General features: G+C 37.6%; 1 protein-coding gene across 20 annotated transcripts in view; it reads right to left on the reverse strand.

Annotated features, from left to right (window-relative positions):
- Window positions 1-449: 449 nt before the first annotated feature.
- PRRC2C (proline rich coiled-coil 2C) overlaps window positions 450-20,463 on the reverse strand; it is a 108,123-nt gene continuing 88,109 nt past the window's right edge. For 8 of the 20 annotated variants that reach the window (XM_054525470.2, XM_054525490.2, XM_024245684.3 and 5 more), the window contains 11 exons: window positions 18,805-19,006; window positions 16,299-16,502; window positions 14,479-14,591; window positions 13,981-14,117; window positions 9,772-10,003; window positions 9,420-9,542; window positions 6,772-6,990; window positions 6,248-6,351; window positions 5,497-5,623; window positions 4,389-4,625; window positions 450-2,386 (listed from right to left, as the gene is read on the reverse strand). In XM_054525470.2, the coding sequence (XP_054381445.1) occupies window positions 2,126-2,386; window positions 4,389-4,625; window positions 5,497-5,623; window positions 6,248-6,351; window positions 6,772-6,990; window positions 9,420-9,542; window positions 9,772-10,003; window positions 13,981-14,117; window positions 14,479-14,591; window positions 16,299-16,502; window positions 18,805-19,006 (1,959 nt within the window). In that variant the 3' untranslated portion in view covers window positions 450-2,125. Of the gene's footprint in view, window positions 2,387-2,780; window positions 2,834-4,388; window positions 4,626-5,496; window positions 5,624-6,247; window positions 6,352-6,771; window positions 6,991-9,419; window positions 9,543-9,771; window positions 10,004-13,980; window positions 14,118-14,478; window positions 14,592-16,298; window positions 16,503-18,804; window positions 19,007-20,463 lie in introns of those variants that run through there. The other 12 variants (XM_024245672.3, XM_024245676.3, XM_024245692.3 and 9 more) reach the window with 10 other exon arrangements.

The raw sequence follows: 20,463 nt of genomic DNA on the forward strand, positions 1-20,463 counted from the left end.
TCTGACCCCCGCCCCAGGTTCAAGCAATTCTCCTGCCTCAGCTTCCCAAGTAGCTGGGATTATAGGCACCTGCCACCAGGCCCAGCTAACTTTTGTATTTTTAGTAGAGACGGGGTTTTGCCCTGCTGGCCAGGCTGGTCTCAAACTCCTGACCTCAGGTGATCCACCTGCCTTGGCCTCCCAAAGTGTTAGGATTACAGGCGTGAGCCACTGCTCCCGGCTGTATAATGTACTTTTTTTTGGTATTTTTAGTAGAGATGGGGTTTCACCATGTTGCCCAGGCTGGTCTTGTACTCCTGAGCTCAGGCAGTTCACCCACCTCGGCTTCCCAAAGTGCTAGGATTACAGGCGTGAGCCACTGCGACTGGCCAGTACTCTTGACCGCTATTTTTAATACATGACAAACCCTCTTGCTTCAGATTTTAGGAAATGATTAGAAGCTCCAAGAATCATTATTTAGAGAATACTTTATTAGTTTCTGTAATCAAACCCATGTAGATAAGACCTTACATATTTAATACAGTGCGTTACCCCTGTACAAATGGAAAAAAATTAAGTTTAACGTTTCTAGACCAATATGGCTGTTTATTTCTGTACAATGCCAACTCAACACAGTAAACTGGGATATTTTTTCCAAAGTTGACAGCACAGCTAAAGTTTCCAAAAATTCAAATTATATATATATATGTATATATATATATATTTATATAAAAAGACCAATAGCAGTATGTTATGCATCAATAGCAGCAACAGCTTTTCCAGGTTCTGCAGTCATCTGAATAAAATTATAGAGACATCCAGCACACTCCATTAAAAAAAAAGGGGGGAAAAGGTAAAAAACAAAACCCCAGAAAATTGCAAAGTTCCGTTACTGTTGTGGTACCTGGCACCATTTTTTAAAATTAGCTTCTGAATCATCATCTGGAAAGAAAACATTCTAGAATAACATCATTAAAAACAGCTCTGATAAAGCACGGTCACTACTACGTATCATAAAGCAGGTACAAGATATTTTACATTCACAGAGGTATGATACAGTACTGTCCTATATCTATAATACTAGAGGATACAATTAAAAAGGCATTATTTGAGACTTGATTCTACTTTTCCAGCAGAGGGCCCAAAGGATGGCATGACACAGCTCTGTAAAGAAATGCACCTTCTTAGGATTTCCTTTAATTAGTGGCACAGTTCTAGGTACTCACTGTTCTTCATAAACACCAGCTAAAAACTGGTTAAAAAAAAAAAAAAAAAAGAAAAAAAAGAAAAAAAACCCCAAATCATGGGATTCATACAAAGATGACTGAGTGGGGGCAAGGAAGACTCAACCTAACCAGCATTTTACCAAATCTGTCATGTTTGAATGGTGAGAGCTCCATGGAAGAAAGGAGATGCTAAGTAGCGCTTCAAAGCTTCAGACCACAACCAAAACACAGCACCATTTCAAACAGAAGCAGTAGCCAAACACTGCTCACTTTGATATGGTTCAAGGATGCTGACATAAATATTTATCTGCTCATTCATCCAGGAAGAAGGGGAGATCAGTTACTACTGTACTTTGATTGTGTTCAACTCAATCACCATGTTATAAAAATAGCAAGCTGCCATAATAAAAAATAAGGCTCCTCTATCCAGCACCAGTTATCTTCAGTTCTTCACCTCCAAGCCTACAAATGCCATAACCATATCCAAAGAACATAAGGGAGCAAAAAAACCGCATCCGATGTAGTAGCTGGGACCATCACACTGTTCAGGCTGAGCTATTCCTCTGCTGTGTTATTTTCCTTATATTTTTGGTGTTTCATCTAATTATAAGGATTTTTAGGCCTAAATTATATGCACTCAAAAAAATGGGTGCAGATATTTATATATAAATTCTGACTGAAGATGCATGGCCATCAACCGAGCACATGTTATATAGTAGGTACAAGCTTGCAAAGCCTCGTTTTTACTGGTACAGCAGCTGTGTGTCAGTGTAAATTGCTCCTATGTCCCTTGTACATCTCCAAGCTCTGAACAGGATAATGTCACAGACCATTTTGCCCCTTTGGCTGCCAGCATTATCTGACTTAATTCTCCATGTTTTCCCTCCCCCCTCCCAATCCCCTGCAATAAACCATAGCCTTTAAGATTTTGTTTCTTCGGTTTTGATCGCCTGAGGTTTGATTGGTCCAGTTCTAACAGGTTTGGTGGCTATGGAGGGTGCAGGGGGTGGCTTTTCTTCTACTTTTTCCTGACGGACCCCAGGGGGGTCGGTCAGTGTTTCAGGAGCTTTACTTGAATCACTGTCCACTTTCTGGGCTTTGCCTCCTCCTATCTGTTTGCTCTGTTGCTGTTCAGAGAAGAACCGTTGCGTGGACTGAAGAACCTCTGCTCTCTGCTTTGCCTTAAAAAATGAGAAAGAACAACTGAAAATACTGCAGCATTACCAAAGCCTGTCAAATCAATCTTGGTTCAAATTCTTTTACCAATCACAAATCAGTTTTCCCCACACTGGTTTGGCCAAAGCCAAAAGTACCTCATTGATCTTTGAGCTTTTAATGAATAGATTTCTTCCTATTTTTGAAATATTTCATTTGATTTAAAAAAAAAAAAAAAAAAAAAAAAGAAACCACAGGACCACCTCCCACCACCTTTTCAAGGTCTGCCCTCTCATATTAAATTTTATTTAGGGAACCTGCTTGCAAATCTGAAAACATACATGTAACACTTAAAACTTCTAGTTATCAATATGTGGTCTACAATAAAATGAAAAGGAAGCACTTATATTGTGGCATTACCAACACCTAGGACCAAATGTCTTGTGGCTGAGTCCTCTTCCCACAGCTCTCTTCTGCAGGGGAAGAGCATCAGAAATTAGTAACTACGACTTCACTTGATCACTAAGTTCTGATAGCTCCTACCACATTCTGAGCTGGTAAATAATTTCTTAGTTTTGACTATGTGCCCCCAAAAATATACTTACGTCAAATCTGTAAATTTTACCACTGTAACATTCATCATTAAAACTTAAGTTTCCATCCTTCTTGCATATTAAAAAAATGCTTTATGTTCTATAGGTAACCTGTACTATCCAAAGATCTGAAGCAATTTTCAAGTAGCTTGTACCCTCTCCCACCCCATTATGATTATTAAGCTCTAATGTTATTTCCAACATGGGAATATGTGAAAATCAAGAGCCAAGGAGCCAGGAGCAGAACTGGAATCCAAGGCCAAATAACTTCCTAAGATTTTTACTCACACTGGTATTTCTAATTATAACAAACAGATGGAAATCCTAGGCATACAGCCTTAATAAAAGTAGATAATTATTTAATAAAAGTTTTGCTGCTGGGTAGTCTTTAAATTTGATTACTCAGGATCAGAAACACTAGGGATGTTGCCCCAAAAAGAAACTTTAATCAATCAATCAAATTTTCTAATAGGATTATCATAAACATGTTTCTAATTCAGAGTAAAGCATTACTATGCACATTTCCCTGTTTGAAAGCAGTAAGCTTTTCTTTGTTCTAGTCTGATCTGATGACATATGTAGTGACAAAACAGGCAAAAATTACTAAGATCCCTGAAAGTCAAGCCTAAAGTAAATATAGAAATAAACGGATTCAACTGGCTGTACTGGCAGACATGTAAGGTTTATGCTACAAAACTGTCCCCACACAGACTCCTAAAGGCACTCTTTCTGCATTAGCAAACCTCATGTTTATCAGTGCCTTTCATCATGAAGGATCCCAAAGTGCTTTTCTGAGTTCTTCATCTATAACTGCACAATCCACTGTGGAATACAACCACCTCATGTGGTAGGCCAAAAAGGGTATGAAAACAGTTTGAGAAGAAAAACTGTACTTTGATGACTCATAATGGAAAAAAGTACTAAGATAGGTAACACATCTTACCCATTCCAGAGTTTTCATATAACCATGATTTATATTTTAAGCTGCTGGGAGGAGGAGAGTCAGGGGAAAGGGGGGAAGAAAATATATATTAAAAAAAAAAAAAAGAAAAGAAAATGGGGAAGTCTATAATAATTCATATTACCTCTTTGCTATTCCAAAAAAAAATTTGCATCTAAACTCAGATCTCCCTCAAATACTTATTTGATAACAATTCATTTGGCCACAGTTTAAGGCACTAATTCATTTCCTGACTACAGTTGCAAAAAAAAAAAAAAAAAAAAAAGAAAAAAAGAAACAAAAAGAAAAAAAAAGATGAAAGGAATGGGAATGGGGGAAAAAAAAGAAAAAAAAAGGGGGAATGAATAAAAGTAGTTAGCTTAGTTAAGTCTGCTAAGACAATGAATGCCTGGATATAGTTATGGGTCCAGAGGCATTTTAAGACATGGTTCAGAGACAGATTCTTGATCTGTTGGCTGTTAACACTGTACTAACCTTCATGTCTTGTTCAGCCTTCAACGCAGCCTGGGCCTGATTACCTCTGACTCCAGATAGTGATCCACAAGGACCCCTGGCTACATGTGGCAAACGAGCATGGCTCATGAGGCCTGTGGTCAGCGGAGGAGGCATCTGACTGGCCAGTGCCATTGGTGGCCTCTGAACAGGCGCTGGGAAGGTGTTAGTATGTGGGGCTCTTACCAATGGAGGGACCAGGTTAGGCTGAGAGAGAATCTGAGTGAAAAAAACAAAACATACAACATTGAACTGTTAAAAAAAAAAAAAAAAAAACAAAAAAAAAAAACTGCCAACTAGACCAGGTTGGCTCATCCCAGAGTAAATCTGTGCCCATCCTACCAGTGAAAGGAAGTGTATAGATTGTGCCATTCCATTAACAAGGACAAGGAATAAACAGGCCATGCTTGGAGAGTTTAACAGAAAAATTAGGCAAAGCATGCTATGGCACTTCAGTTGGTCCTAGCATCTCAGTTGTAAATTCTGAAGGGGGGGATAGAAAGACTTTTAATTAGGCTATCTTTTCAAAAGGTAGCGGCAGAAAAGGCACACACCTGTAACAAATGTAATCTGAAGATAAATAAAATCAATACTAATTCAACAAATGTGAATTTCTCAGGAACCAGTTCTAGTTTGTGAGAGTTCTTAGTCCTTTTATACGATCAGCAAGGGGAAGAGAAGCCAATATTTTTTACATATATTAAAACATCTTTTTGGAAATTTTATCTCAATTGCACATAAATATCTTAACAACAACAAAAAACAATTTTAAACCTAGAAAACTTCAAGCACTGGGACCCTTCGCTGAAAAGTCAACTCCTTAAAGTTAAAAGGAAAAGGACTCGTTATCAGAGCTGTGTGGGGAATCTTTTAACTATTTCTCTTGTCTGCTTTAGAACTAAACAATTACCATGTCTGGCTATAAATCGCAGACTATCTTTATAAAATAAATTTATTGTTAAATTCAGAAACTATTTTTTATTAAAAACTGTACTTCTTAACTGGTTAACATAAGGCAAGATCATAATTTATCCATATTAGCAACTATTTTTAAGTAAATAATACTCATTTCTTAATTATATCTGCCCACCTGGGGTGCAAACTGTGTAGGAAATGGTTGTGTCATTCTCACAGTGGCAGGGGCTGACTGGAACTGCTTCTGGTAGACAATGCTGTTCATTTTGCTGGACTGGCTGTTCGGACTTGTAGAAGTAGCCCTTGGAAAGAAGCCATTACTAGTCAGTATAGTAATACCAAGTAAATAATGCTGTTAGATTTTTGCAAACACCGTTCTTGGTATTTTCATCATACTTGGTAGTTGGTAAAAATTTACTATGATGATTACCAAAACATTCTGGTAGAAGAGAGACATTGGAGGAGCAGAGGTAAGAAAGGATACCAGTTACCAGTTGGATTGGCTGGTTCGAGACCAGCTTGGACAATATTTTTTTAAAAATTAGCCAGGTGTGATGGCACGTGTATGTAGTCCCAGCTACTCAGGAGGCTGAGGCAGGAGGATTGCTTGAGCCCAGGTGTTTGAGGTTGCAGTGAGCTATAATCATGCCACTGCACTCTAGTCTGGGTAACAGTGTGAGACTGTCTCAAAAAAACAAAAGAAAAAAAGATTTGCTCTGTAACAAAAGAATTTACTTAAAATATAGTACAATAAACACATTTTAAATAATTTAAAAGCGTAACATTTTAGACAAAACTATCAAAAAGAATGTCTTAATAATTCCTTTTCTGCTTGGAAAACGGATTATGTCACACAGGACTGATAAGTATTTAACAAATAGTGACCAAATTGGAATTTCATAAGCAAATTTAAATGCCCATTTTACCGGAAGGGACTAGATGTTGGTGTGGTGCTTCTACCAGCGATTGGAGGTGTGCCTGGTTTTATATCAATGCCACTTCCAAAGGCTTTTAGTTCCATTTCAGACATCTGAGGAAAAGCATAAAATAAACTTAACATTTCTTTAATTCCATAAGCTAAGTGCTGTGTTTACATGTCCTATATGTGAAGACGTAATCTAGGAAAGGGCAAAGAACCTTAGTACAAAACTCCTATAGTTAGGCTTCAAGTATTATGGAATTACCAGACCAAACAGACTTATAATTAAATAAGCCCAAGAGACACTATAAATCCAATTCTTCCAATAAATTTGTGAATTCTTTGTTATTAGGTAAAAACCAGATGGGGCCAAACACATTAAAAATAGATAAAATGTAAATATACTGGGGTTTGAGATTTTTGCAGGGTGGTAAAAACTGACGCATTTTAGTTTTTTAGATAACACATGCATATATCTGAACACACTACCTTAAATTCTCAAATAACCTGTGCAAATGTCTCTTTACTTACTTTTCCTGTGGTTGCAATCATGCTATGCTGTGTTCCAGCAGGAATTAATCCTCTGAAAGGCTGGCTTACTTGTGCAGGACGACTCAGACTCTGAGCTTGTGCTTGGGGAGTGGTATGCTGTAATGGGGGCTGAAGAGTCTGAGGCAAAGCAATTAGAGGTTGCCCTGTAGATCCAAAATTAGGCAAGGAAAGCTGGGATGCTGGTAAAGGTACTGTAACCTAGAAAATAAGTAAAGAGAAACTGAAGCAATTTGTTTCTGTTTACTACAGACATATCCATACAACTATACACAACTCTTCAAATACTTTTGAGTAAGATTTAAAATAGAACACATCAGCCAGGTGCAGTGGCTCATGCCTGCAATCCCAGCACTTTGGAAGGCCAAGGCGGGCGGATCACGAGGTCAAGAGATCGAGACCATCCTGGCCAACATGGTGAAACCCCGTCTCTACTAAAAAAAAAAATATGAAAATTAGCTGTATATGGTGGCATCTGCCTGTAGTCTCAGCTACTTGGGAGGCTGAGGCATGAGAATCACTTGAACCCAGGAGGCGGAGGTTGCAGTGAGGCGAGATCATGCCACTGCACTCCAGCCTGGCGACAGAGCGAGACTCTGTCTCAAAATAAAGTAAAATAATATAAAATAAAATAAATAAATAGAACACATCCATCTACTAATATATTTCACATATTTCTTTTGCTTAGTGATGACAAGATGAGTATCTCTAATCTGAAAATCAAAATCCAAAATGCTCCAAAACTTTCTGAGAGGCTGATATGACACCACAAGTAGAGAATCTGACACCAAGTCCAGGCACGGTGGCTCACGCCTATAATCCCAGCACTTTGGGAGGCCAAGGTGGGCAGATCACTTGAGGTCAGGGGTTTGAGACCAGCCTGGCCAACATGGGGAAACTCCATCTCTACTAAATAAATAAATAAATAAATAAAATAAAATACAAAAATTAGCCAGACATGGTGGTGGGTGCCTGTAATCTCAGCTACTTGGGAGGCTGTGGCACGAGAATCACTTGAACCCGGGAGGTGGAGGTTGCAGTAAGCCAAGATCATGCCACTGCACTCCAGCCTGGGTGAGGGAGACTCCATCTCAAAAAAAAAAAAAAAAAAAATCAACACCTGACCTCCTGCGACAGATCAGTTGAAGTGAGGTCAGAATTTCTGTTTCATGCACAAAGTTATTTAAAATGTTGCTTAAAATTACCTTCAGGTTATATGTATAAGGTATATATGAAACAAAGGAATTTCATGTTTAGACAGGCCCCACGCCCCAAGACATCTCATTATGTATAGGCAAACATTAAAAAAAAAACCAATCTGAAATCCGAGACACTTCTGGTCCCAAGCATTTCAGTAAGAGACACTCAACCCTCAACCGTATCTCCATTCTTCTATTAAAGATACAACATAGTTTAGTTAATGCTACTTGTAGTGAAGAAAATAGAAACTGAAAGAATTAGGACTATCTTTGAATTTATCCACAGGACATGTCAAATAATCACAAAGTACATGGGGACACAATATAAGTAGTATTCACAAGTTTCCAAACAGATATTTTACACAATATTTTCAAGGCTGGTCAAAATGAGCTATGAGAAGAACAAGAATCTCTCAGTTTTCATATAAACACTATATTTAATCTGAATGTCAATAAGATATTCATGAATTATCACTCCCTAAAATAGCAAACAACAAGTTATAAGAAAATGACTAATGACTTGTTCCCCCACCAGCCCTCCACCACTTTTAAAGAATAAGCTAATGAAATTATTAGAGGAGATAGTTTTAAATGCAGCACATACTTTTCACTGAAAATTATTATTGCATTCATACACTTAAGAAAGTGTTTGTCATTTATACTCGATCACAGTCTGCCACACTGTTGTATGTATGCTAACCTGCCAGATGGTCTTTGGGAGGCTTCTCCCTAGCAGTAATGGGAAGACCACCTGTATCACACTTAATGTAACTATATTCTGGACAATGGTTTTCAAGGTTTTATATTCATTGAATCCTTTCTTAAAATAGAATAAATAATTACACGGAAACCTAGTTTTTTTTTTTTTCCTTAAAAAAAAAAAAAAAAAAAAAAAAAGGCAGCCAGGTGTGGTGGCTCAAGCCTGTAATCCCAACACTTTGGAAGGCCGAGGCAGGCAGATCGCTTGAAACCAGTAGTTCAAGATCAGCCTGGGGCAACATGGCAAAACCCTGTCTCTGCAAAAAATACGAAGAAAAATTAGCCAGGCATAATGGCATGAGCCTGTAGGCCCAGCTACACAGGAGGCTGAGGTGCGAGGATCACTTGAGCCTGAGAGGTTGGGCTGCAATGAGCCATGATCACACCACTGCACTCTGGTCTGGGTGACAGAAAAAACAAAACAAAACCCCCCAAACCAACAAAAAACCTAGAAGATATTAAAAAAACCAGGAATGACTGAAGTAGGGGGTGATCGTGGTGAGGAGTGTCATGAGCCTGAAACCCCTTCTACATGGACCCGATGGAATTCTTCAGGACGTCTCAGTGAACAGTTTAAAAACCATCCTCCATCTTGCATCTTGGTTCAATTTAAATTCCCAAACAATAACAAAAGCAATAAAAATAATAACAAAGAAAACTGAGGAAATTTACCATGCCATAGTTTACCTGCTGGAGAGCACTTGGTGACTGGGCAGTGTTATAAAAATTTGTCTGACCAGGCTGTTGTACTTGTCCAGAATAAAGATTTGAGGCCTGGGTAAGATTTGCTCTAGCCTAGAAAAAATTTTTTAGAAAACATGAGTAAGACTGAAAAAAATTTCAAATTCAGAGCTGGAGATTATGACTTCAAAGCAATGTCTAGCAATTTCTAGTATTAGATAAATGAAAGGACTTTGTTTTTTTCATTGTATCTTTTAACATGTTTTCTTTTAAAAATGTTTCCTTAAAATGATCTGTGGCATAGGAATACAATAGTGTGCATTGCTCTAGTCCCCTGACTTACCTGGAGAAGATGCGTGTCAATCAGCTGGGAACCTCCTAGTCCTGATGCCTGCCCCAGTTGATGTTCATACAATATAGGAATGGGCTGAGTATTTGATGTTTGCTGAAAGGCAAGACCGGATTGTGCCTTGGCAAGTTCTTGGTGTTGGACAGTTGGAAAGTTGTGAATAGCAGTACCAGAAAGGACCACAGATGGCTGGGATAAACTGCTCTGCATAAAAGCTGGCTGAGATCTACATAAGGATTAAAGAGAAAATACTGTTAGAAGTTAATTTCATCTGGAAACTGAAAATCTTAAGAATGCAAATTCCAAATGACCCAATACAGTCGTGCTGCATGACATTTTAGTCAACAACAGACCACATATATATTGATGGTCCCCTAAGATTATAAGGAAGCTGAAAAATTCCTGTCACCTAGTGACATCATAGCTGTTCTAATATCATAGAACATACGACTCAAGTGTTTTTGCTGGTGCTAGTATTAAATATAAACAAACCTACTACACCAACAGTCGTAACAGTTCAGTACATACAGTTACATACAGTACATAATATGATACTGATAAAAAGAATTATGTTACTAGTTTATGTATTTACTATACATTTTCGTGTTATTTTAGAGTGTACTCTTTTTACTTAAACTTATAAAACAGCCTCAGGTAGATCCTTTAGCAGGTATTCCAGAAGAAGGCATTGTTATCATAGGACATGACAGCTCCGTATGTGTTACCCTCACTGAAGACCTCCCAGTGGGACAGGATGTGGAGGTAGATGAAAGTATATTGATGATCCTAGCCCTGCGTAGGCCTAGCCTAATGTGTGTGTTTGCATCTTAGTTTTTAACAAAAAAGTTTAAAAAGTTAAAAAAAAAATTAAAAAACAGAAAAACGTTACAAAAGAAAAGGCCAGACATGGTGGTTCATGCTCATAATCCCAGCACTTTGGGAGGCTGAGGTGAAAGGGCTGCTTGAGGCCAGGAATTTGAGACCAGCCTGGGGAAGGGAACAAGACATCATCTCTACAAAAAAATAAAAAATTAGGTGAGCATGGTAGCAAGTGCCTGTAGTCCTAGCTACTTGGGAAGCTGAGGCTGGACAATGGCTTGAGCTCAGGAGTTCGAGGTAGTGAGCTGTATGGGCCACTGCACTCCAGCCTGGGTGACACAGACCTTGTCTCAAAAAACAAACAAAAAAACCAAACGAACAAAAAATAAATACTTCTGTGCAGATGTACAATGTGTTTGTGTTGTAAGCCAAATGTTATTACAAGAGTCAAAAAATTACAGTAAGTTGAGGCCAATTTATCATTGAAGAAAAATTTGTTTTTTTACAAATTTAGTGTACCCACAGTGTAGTACAGAGTCCACAGTAGTGTACAGTAATATCACTCGCCACTCACTCACTGACTCACCTACAGCAACTGCCAGTCCTGCAAGCTCCATTCATGGTAAGTGCTCTATACATGGTAAGTACCATTTTTAATCTTGTATGCTATATTTTTATTGTACCTTTTCTGTTTAGATTGTTTAGATTTCTATGTTTAGACACAAATATTTACTACTGTGTTACAACTGCCTACAGTATTAAGTACAGTAAAATGCTGCACGGGTTTATAGCCTAATTAGACACAATAGGTTGTACTCTACAGACTAGGTGTATAGCTGCAAGCTATGCCACCTAGGTTCCTGTAAGTACACTCCGTGATGTTTGAAAAAGGATGCATACTTCAGAATGTCTCCCCATCACTGATACTTGGCTGCACTCTAATTAGCTCAGAAATCAAGTAAAGAGGCAGAGAATACAGACTGTGTCTAAAGCAACTTGTTTCAAGATTTAAAGCCCTGCATACAAGGAAGCTTCACATGTAAAAGTTCTGTGAAAAGGCCTGTTCTCCCTGAGAAGTGGATTGCTCTTTCCTTTTGAACAGTGAGAATAATTCTCTTTTTGTGTTCACTACAAAGTTCAGAACAAAATCTCTTTTTCTCTTTGGCAACATTCTTATTTATAGCACCAATAGCCCCAACTTTTCTTATTTGTATTTCATTACTTCCCCACATATATTTTTAATATAAATGGCCTAGCCTCAAGATCTCTATGGAATAAAGCACAGTAGTAGCTCACGTCAGAGTTACTCACGAAGATTAAGCAAGCAAACAAACAAACAAGAACATAAACCAAAACCAAACCAAGCCAAAACACACCCCCCAAAACAAAACCATAATATGCCAGCATCTAACTCCAGACTTCCCTATCATCTCTGAGATGGATGCCTCCAGTCTACACTTTTAAGATGCAGAGATAAAGAATAAGCACCTAAATCAAAAGTAGTGGGTTAAAGAACATTATGCTTTGTTAAAACTGACCTATGTGGCAGGAACAAAAGCCACTAAGAAAGAATGCTAGTCTAGGATCATAGCAGTCTTTACAATATCTACTTATAATTTATGTTTCAAACACAAGGTAAGAAAACATGAATATACTGCTATAAACTATCCTGTCTTTGCAGAAACCAATTCAGAGATTCCCTAATAAACACTATGCTGATTAGGTTAAGGAACAAACAAGGAATGTTTAGGGATAAAATAACTGCTTTCAAAATCTAAACCTGTACTTTCCAATGTGGTAGCCAAGTGCCACAATTATATATGTGTCTTACATTTATTTCTATTGACCACGTCTGGTCTTAGAAAGTATATCTTCCAAGACAATTAGTGAAATGGGGATTACAAATATAGTACATTGCTACTCCACCTCCCACGGCCTGTGGAAGACATTACTAATTAATCACTGTACTCTTTTTCACAGTACTGAAAAGTGGTTGCAAACTTTTCAACAGTGTTTCAAGCAGCCAATACAATTTAAAAGGAGACTGGCTTGTGAGATTAAATCTAGCTGCTATTCCTGTGTCAGAAATTTTCAAGTTTTATTTTTAATATAAATTCCAAGATAATCCCAAATTCAATACAAGACTTCCTTTAGCTTCTAGTTGGGGCTTCTAACGGGAGAAAATAACGAAACTAAATGAGAGTAAGATGAGGAGGGAAGACCTACGACAGCTATATAAGTAATGATACAGGTGTCTGAAATTTTACTAAAGCATCTTTAATCAAAAGGTAAAAATAAAAGCCACATTTATGAGGTTTACTAATGACTAGGCTCTCTGTTAAGAAAGTTTCATTAGCTGAACCTGGCTTCTCTAGGAGTATCATTATGGTAATATAAAACATACTGTATTAACTGATGACAGGTTTAATCTATAAAGTATAGAAATTCTATCTGAATCCACTTCTGAAAACAAATTCCTAAAAACAAATGCACAGCCTTCCTAAACTAAGTGTCCTGAATGTAACTTATTTTTCTTTATGATGATTTAAGGCCACCATCATGAGTATGGATGACAGCTATGCCATGATGCACTGCTCCTATCTGACTCTTACTCTCACTCTTCTTCCCTCATTAAACTGGAAACCAGAGACACTGAGGGTCTGCCACTTTATGTATAACCTTAGGTTAAAACAAAACAAAACAAAAAAAACCTCACCCTCCTCAAGTCCTAACATCCACATGTTAAATGAGGGTGACTTATCTTAGGTGGTTGTGTGAAGACTAAATTTAGTTAATGTATGTGAAAGCCTGAATATCTAGATATATAAGGAAAGTTCAATAAAAATCAGTTTTCATTATTTCCCTAGTTGCAAAGGTAACTTACAGTGCATCTGAGTGAATTTTTGGAAAAAATGCTTTCTTCACTACACAGCATATTTATCACCATTACTTCCATGCTTTGATATTTACCCCTCTCTGGTCTGTTATATTCCACCCTGCCCTGCACCCCCTAACATAATGTAGTTAACTGCCATGCCTCAGCTCGTACATAGAGGAGATTCAGATTTACAGTTGTTGGTAGCCAGATGGCACACAGACTTTTAGGTTCTTTAGCAGCTATTTTCTATAATTTCTAACAGTTTTGCGGTTGCTGTTGTTCTACTTCAAGAGGTTTTGAAATCTGACATTCTTTAATAAGGTATGGTTGAAATTACCAGAGGCTGAGGTTCATGACATATAATCAACATGCTCAATAAGCCAATGTAGTTTACAGCAGAGTCATCCTAGGTTTTTTTGTAAAGGAACAGTATGGATTACGGCAAGGAGGATCAGCAGTTACAATGTTTTCAACATCATTACAAACATAACTTTTAAAGCATTTACCTATATGGCTGAAGTGAGGAGCTGAACAATTCCTGAGCCTGGGAAACAGCAGGGCCAGCCCCCAAACTCAGTTGGGCTTGATGCTGCCCTTGCAGTGGTGCATAAATAGGGATTGGAATCTGCTGAACTGAAGTTGGCTGCAATGCATTGAAAAAGTATGTAAACATATATATCAACATCATACAGATAAATCATTAACACTGGAATATAAAAATTTGAGACATGAAAAGAGTAAGATTAATACTACATATCAGCTCCATTTTAAAACAAAACTGAATGTAAACATCTAAATTTCCCTTTCAACCCACTACTTATTCTACATTATTAATATTAAGCTTTGGTAAATTTGGGAAAAATTTTAGATTTTGCTTATAGAATATCAAGCTAATCGTGGGTAGCTTGTAATTTCAGAGTCTATTATTTATGTTCCAAGATAACTATTATAACCACAGAAATTCGAAGGAACAAATACAGGATGGAAGAAGTCTTTGATATTACCTGAGAGAGACCTGGTTGGAAACCCTGTTGTTGAGCCAAGGATGGTGGAGCCAATCGTGCATGTTGGGTATTGAATAAATGACTTGTGTCCATATAGAAGGCTGGGATTTGAGCTGTAGACCATCAGGATAAACAAGTAGTAGTAAGTGTCCTAATTTCAGAATTTTCCAAACAGTAAATAAAAACCAAGTTTTGTAGCAGATTCCAAATTAAGTGCACCCTCTGAAAATACAGCCATGGGAAAAGCTAAAAACGTGACAAAATGCAAATGTGAAAAGATGGAAACCTTCTAGTAGACAGGTACACACAAACATAACTAGTACTTGTGAAGGCATGAAAAAAAAAATTTATATACTGCCAATGGGGTATAGATACTCAGATTTTGTCAGTGGTAAAATTTCACATAATCTACTAAAATTGAAAATGAATCTACCCATTGAACCAGCAATTCTACTCCAATTTTAAACCTACCTACTAGAATCTAGCAAAATATTTAGAGGATTGATATTTAATTTTAAAAGTTTGGTATAAATTTTAAACACCTTTCTATGTATGATACATAATATTTTGTGACTTGCTTTTCTTTTTTTTTTTTTTTTAACAGTCTCACTTTGTCACCCAGGCTGAAGTGCAGCGGCACGATCGATCCCAGCTCACTGCAACCTCCACCTCCCGAGTTCAAGTGATTCTTGTGCCTCAGCCACCTGAGCAGCTGAGTGTGTGCCACCACGCCCAACCAATTTTTGTATTTTTAGTAGAGACATGGTTTCACCATGTTGGCCAGGCGGGTCTTCAACTGCTGGCCTCAACTGATCTGCCCGCCTCAGCCTCCCAAAGTGCTGGGATTACAGGCGTGAGCCACGGTGCCTGGCTGACTCACTGTTTTTATATAGTAGTATGTTCTGCAGAACTCCACATATTATTACGATGAGACAGGGTCTCACTCCGCCAGGCTGGAGTGCAGTGGCATGATTATCACCTCGGTTCAAATGATTCTCTCACCTCAGCCTCCCAAGTAGCTGGAACTACAGGCATGTGCCATCACATCCAGCTAATGTTTAAAATTTTTTGTAGAGATGGGTCTCACTATGTTGCTCAGGTTGGTCTTGAACTCCTAGGGTCAAGCAATCCTTCTGCCTTGGCCTCTCAAAGTGCTGGGATTATAGGTATGAGCCACCACACCCAGCCTATATAATGTTTTTAACTTGTCATTATTAGAAATAATACTGCAATGAATACCCTCACTTAATCTCTAATAGGTTAAGTGTATCCATATGAGATTCCTAGTTATGAAACTGTTACTACAGTAAGTATGTATGCTTATACTTTCCAAGACACTTTTAAAAAGAATTATGCCAATTTAGGCTGGGTGAGGTGGCTCATGCCTGTAATTCCAGCACTTTGGGAGGCTGAGGCAGGAGGATCACTTGAGCTCAGGAGTTTGAGGCCAGCTTGGGCAACATGGTAAAACCCCGTCTCTACCAAAAATGAAAAAAAAAAAAAGAAAAAAGAAAAATTAGCTGGGCGTGGTGGTATGCTCCTGTGGTCCCAGCTACTTGGGAGGCTGAGGTGAGAGGATCACTTGAATCTGGGAGGTGGAGGTGGCAGTGAGCCAAGACTGCGTCACTGCAATCCAGCCTGGGCAACAGAGCCAGACACCATCTCAAAAAAAAAAAAAAAAAATTACACGAATTTAAATATTTACAGCAATGTACTTTAAGAGCCTTATGCTTAGCTGAAAGGGTAAGAAGAGACAAAAATAAGCATTTTAGTAAGTCTTCATTTTCTAAATTCCTTATATTCAAGCCTAAAAACATTACCTGCTGCAGACTGAGACACATAAACTTGCGGACTCTGTTGTTGCTGGGCAATAAGGGAAGGCATACAGCTTAACTGTGAAAAATGACTTGCAGAAGGCAGGCTGCTTGTCTGTAACTGCTGAGGTTTCACTTTACAAATATTTGGAGGGTCCGATGTGGTTGTAGATTTTGTGCTCAAAGAAGAGGTAGTGTATGTACCAGCTCCTATATTTGGGGAAGCAAATAAAGGGGAAAATAGAACATATTTAAAAGTGTTGCTATTGTTCACAGTACCAAACAGAAACTGCAAAATTAATGTTTCTACCCATCACGTACTTATATACTGCTTCAGGCCAAAAGTAGATGAGGTAGCTTATAAAAGAAAACAGTAATTATCACCAAATGTAAATATGACTAGAAAATATGGAACAATAAACAATAGAAAATTAAAACAAGAAAGAAACAAAACACAAAATTCATAAAATGAGGCTGAGAGCCTATGTAACTGTTATAGTTTAGCCAGAAACGATTTGTTTTTTAATCATCACAAAGAAGAATAGGATATATAATCAAGAGCTTCATTCACTTATGACCATAGATATAAGGACACAAAAGAGAAAAGTGCTATACCTTAGAAATAATTATGAATATACATGGGCCTTGAAAGATCTCAACTAGTCCTAAAATGTCACACAAACTTAAGGCTGGATTTCTCTCTCCTGCAAAAACTGGCACATGTTGAGACCAGGAGTACAAGACCAGCCTGGGGAACATTGTAAAATCCTGTCTCTACACAAAATTAAAAAATTAGTTGGGCATGGTGGTGCCTGTAGTCGCAGCTACTTGGGAGGCTGAGATGGAAGGACTGCTTGAACCCAGGAGTTTGAGGCTGCAGTGAACAGTGATGATGTTGCCGCACTCCAGCCTGAGCGACAGAGCAAGACATCATCTCTTAAACAAAAAAACCACACAACTCCAAAAACAACTAACCAAAAAACAAACAAAAACAAAACAAAACCACCTGGTATATAGTAATACCTTTAAAACAAATTAAATAAACTACTTAATAAGTAAATAGAGTTATAAAACTTAGGTGTTAGGGTCAATTTGTTTTATTGATTAGTGAGCTATTATGACTGTATTACTAGCCCAAAATGTCAATATTGGTATTTGATTAAAAAGTAATGTATAGTTGTCATTATCTTCAGATGATGTTCCACCTGAGAGTGGACCAAAATTCAAGTGCTTCTGTCCTTCTAGTGAATCATCTACCAGTAGGATGACTAGGCAATAAGGGCCTTGTTAAAAAAATTATCCTAGTCAAGCATAGTGGAGGAAATCTAGATGTGGGGAAACGGGTTAGTTGGGTTCCAAAGAAAGAACTAGGAACCATTATTTCCAGATCTTCCTACCATACTCTCCTGTTTCCTTTACACCACCTTCACTAACCCCCCCATCCTAAAGTAGACTGGGGCTCAAGCTAGTCTAGTAAACATAAGTGAAGATGCCTTGGCAAATGAGTGGTGGAGGAATGCTAGGAAGGGTTTTAAAGTGAAAAGAAATATAGTTGGAACACAGTTTGATTTAAAATGTTAATGCAGCGTAGAATCTCGGGAGTTTGTGTTAATACATATTTCTGATTACACACAATATCAAAATAACTTGTATAAACCTAAGACCAGCTTTTTGGTACCTAAAAATAGCACGGTGGGCTGGAATACTGAAAAGCAATATTGAATGAGAACCAGTCAAACAAAGTAATTTATATCACTGGAAAGGAGCTTCCTACTGCTTTGGAAGCAGATAATACTGAGAAAGCTTGAAATTAAATTTTATTTTTTCAACAGAAGAAACTTGGTTCTACATATGGTAAAAGGAAAAGGGTGTACTTTTCTAGAGTCAAGCATTTTGGAAACATTTGCGTTTCTTTAAGAACCCTAAGGCCTCCAAATAATGAGATAGTTCAATGAAAAGATTACACACTAGTAACAATTTAAGAAAATCTAAGGAAAAAGAGCAAGAAAAGCACCTTCTAACTTTGGGCACCAAAGGACTCTCCTAAAAAACAAAATAAAACAAAAACCAAACCAAACTAAAGCCAAATCCAATGAATCACATCACTCAAATAGCAGAGGCTGAAAATTCTCCATCCCTAAGTCTTTACCAGAAAATATGTTATCCCAACAGGTTTAGGCCAATAGCACCTTCAAATTAGATACAGATTGTGAAACATTTAAAAGAGGCGTGATTCTCTGTTATTTTTGAGCTGATCTAGTTAGTTGTATATACATAAAAATGACAATCAAAAGGTGAACTTCCTAGAAAAATTTAGAGGAAAATGACATTTTAAAAAGCAATTACTGGCCATGTGTGGTGGCTCATGCCTGTAATCCCAGCACTTTGGGAGGCTGAGGTGGGAAGATTGAATATTACTATTTTGGGAGGGCTAGACATAGTAAACAAGAAAAAATCATTAAAATTTTAAATAATGTAAGATATTTAAAGAAACAGAACGAAAAAGTTCTACCTGATAGTGATGTTGTAGGAGTGACTGAAGCAACAGGAATCTGGGGCATGGATGCACTTGAGAATGAATTGTAATTCGCAGTGCTTGGTCCACTGGCACTACTGCTGACTCCAGTTGCAATTGGAGGTGCTGTGGAAGTTACTGGAGACCCCTTTTCCCTTACATTTGGAGAATTCTCCCATGCTTTGCGTGCAGACTCCATCTGCAATAAAACAGACATTTTTTATAGTAAAAAAATGATGTTAATACAGAATATACGTACGTATATACATGTATCAGTATTTAAGTGCCAAATATAATCTTTCAAAAACCACACACACACACAGATATTTAAAGAAAATCTAAGACCCTAAGACCCTAGGGCTTTCAGACTTTCCATTTGCCTCTTTATCTTTGCTCCATTACTCAAATTGGTAGTGTGAGAGTGGGGCTTAATTATGTTTCTACAGAGAACTTGTTGATGGTTTTAGAAAACAAGTCAGCGTACTTTAAAGTCACAGCTCCTGTATCATTTAAACATGAGCCCTTATCCCTACCAGTGAATAAGGAAAGGCCTTCCCCAGTAAATATCCATTCTCTCCATTCTTTCTTTTTACTCCAATGCTTCTTAAATGGCAAATGGCAGGCATCTTTTGGTTGGCTGCTTCATGCTCACAGTGTTTTAAAAGGCAAGGTAACAAGATAGGTTTTCGGCTTGGGTGCAATAGAAATGCTTTTGTTTCACATCCAGATCTCAAGCATTTCATGTACCACCAGATGTAACCATTTGCATTTATGACCCCTGGTTTCAGCTGTATTTTCTTCTCCTGGTTTCTTAAATGGCAGAAAATGGCCTTATTTCAATCTAGAGCAGCACTATTCAGTAGTTTTCAACAAATACATATGTAAATGCAAATCAAATATGTAATTTAAATTTTCTAGTAGCTACATTTTAAAAAGTAAATACAAATAGATCATATATTTATTTTGAAAACATTTAATTCAACCCAATATTTATAATATTATAACTAAAACACTAATGAACATAAATTGATATTTTATAAGTTTTTTTAATATTAAAATTTCATATGCAGTATATATCCAACATAATCTATAAGATCCAGCTGCAATGACTTACGAGAGAGGAACTTTTTCAAGTAACATATTTAATATCACTGTTAGGAACTTTGTGGTTCCTTAAAGTATCAATTTCTAAAATTTTATTTTGGTTATAAGAATTTTGAGAAATAGAGGCCAGGTGCGGTGGCTCACGTCTGTAATCCCAGCACTTTGAGAGGCTGAGGCAGGTGGATCAAGAGGTCAGAAGTTCGAGACCAGTCTGGCCAACACAGTGAAACCCCGTCTCTACTAAAAATACAAAAAAATTTAGCTGGGCGTGGTGTGCGCCTGTAAATCCAGCTACTCGGGAGGCTGAGGCAGAAGAATTGCGTGAACCTGGGAGGCAGAGGTTGCAGTGAGCCGACATCGCGCCACTGCACTCCAGCCTGGGCGACAGAATGAGGCTCCAACTCAAAAAAAAAAAAAAAAAAAAAAGAAAGAAAGAATTTTGAGAAATAGAGAAATAGTACATATTTTACCCTGCCTTCCTTTAAAAACACACTACTCATAATTTAACCTTTTCTTAAGACTAATTATAGAACACTTTTATATTTGAGAAAA

This window comes from Pongo abelii, chromosome 1 (assembly GCF_028885655.2).
Source record: "Pongo abelii isolate AG06213 chromosome 1, NHGRI_mPonAbe1-v2.0_pri, whole genome shotgun sequence".
Taxonomy (NCBI): Eukaryota; Metazoa; Chordata; class Mammalia; order Primates; family Hominidae; genus Pongo; species Pongo abelii.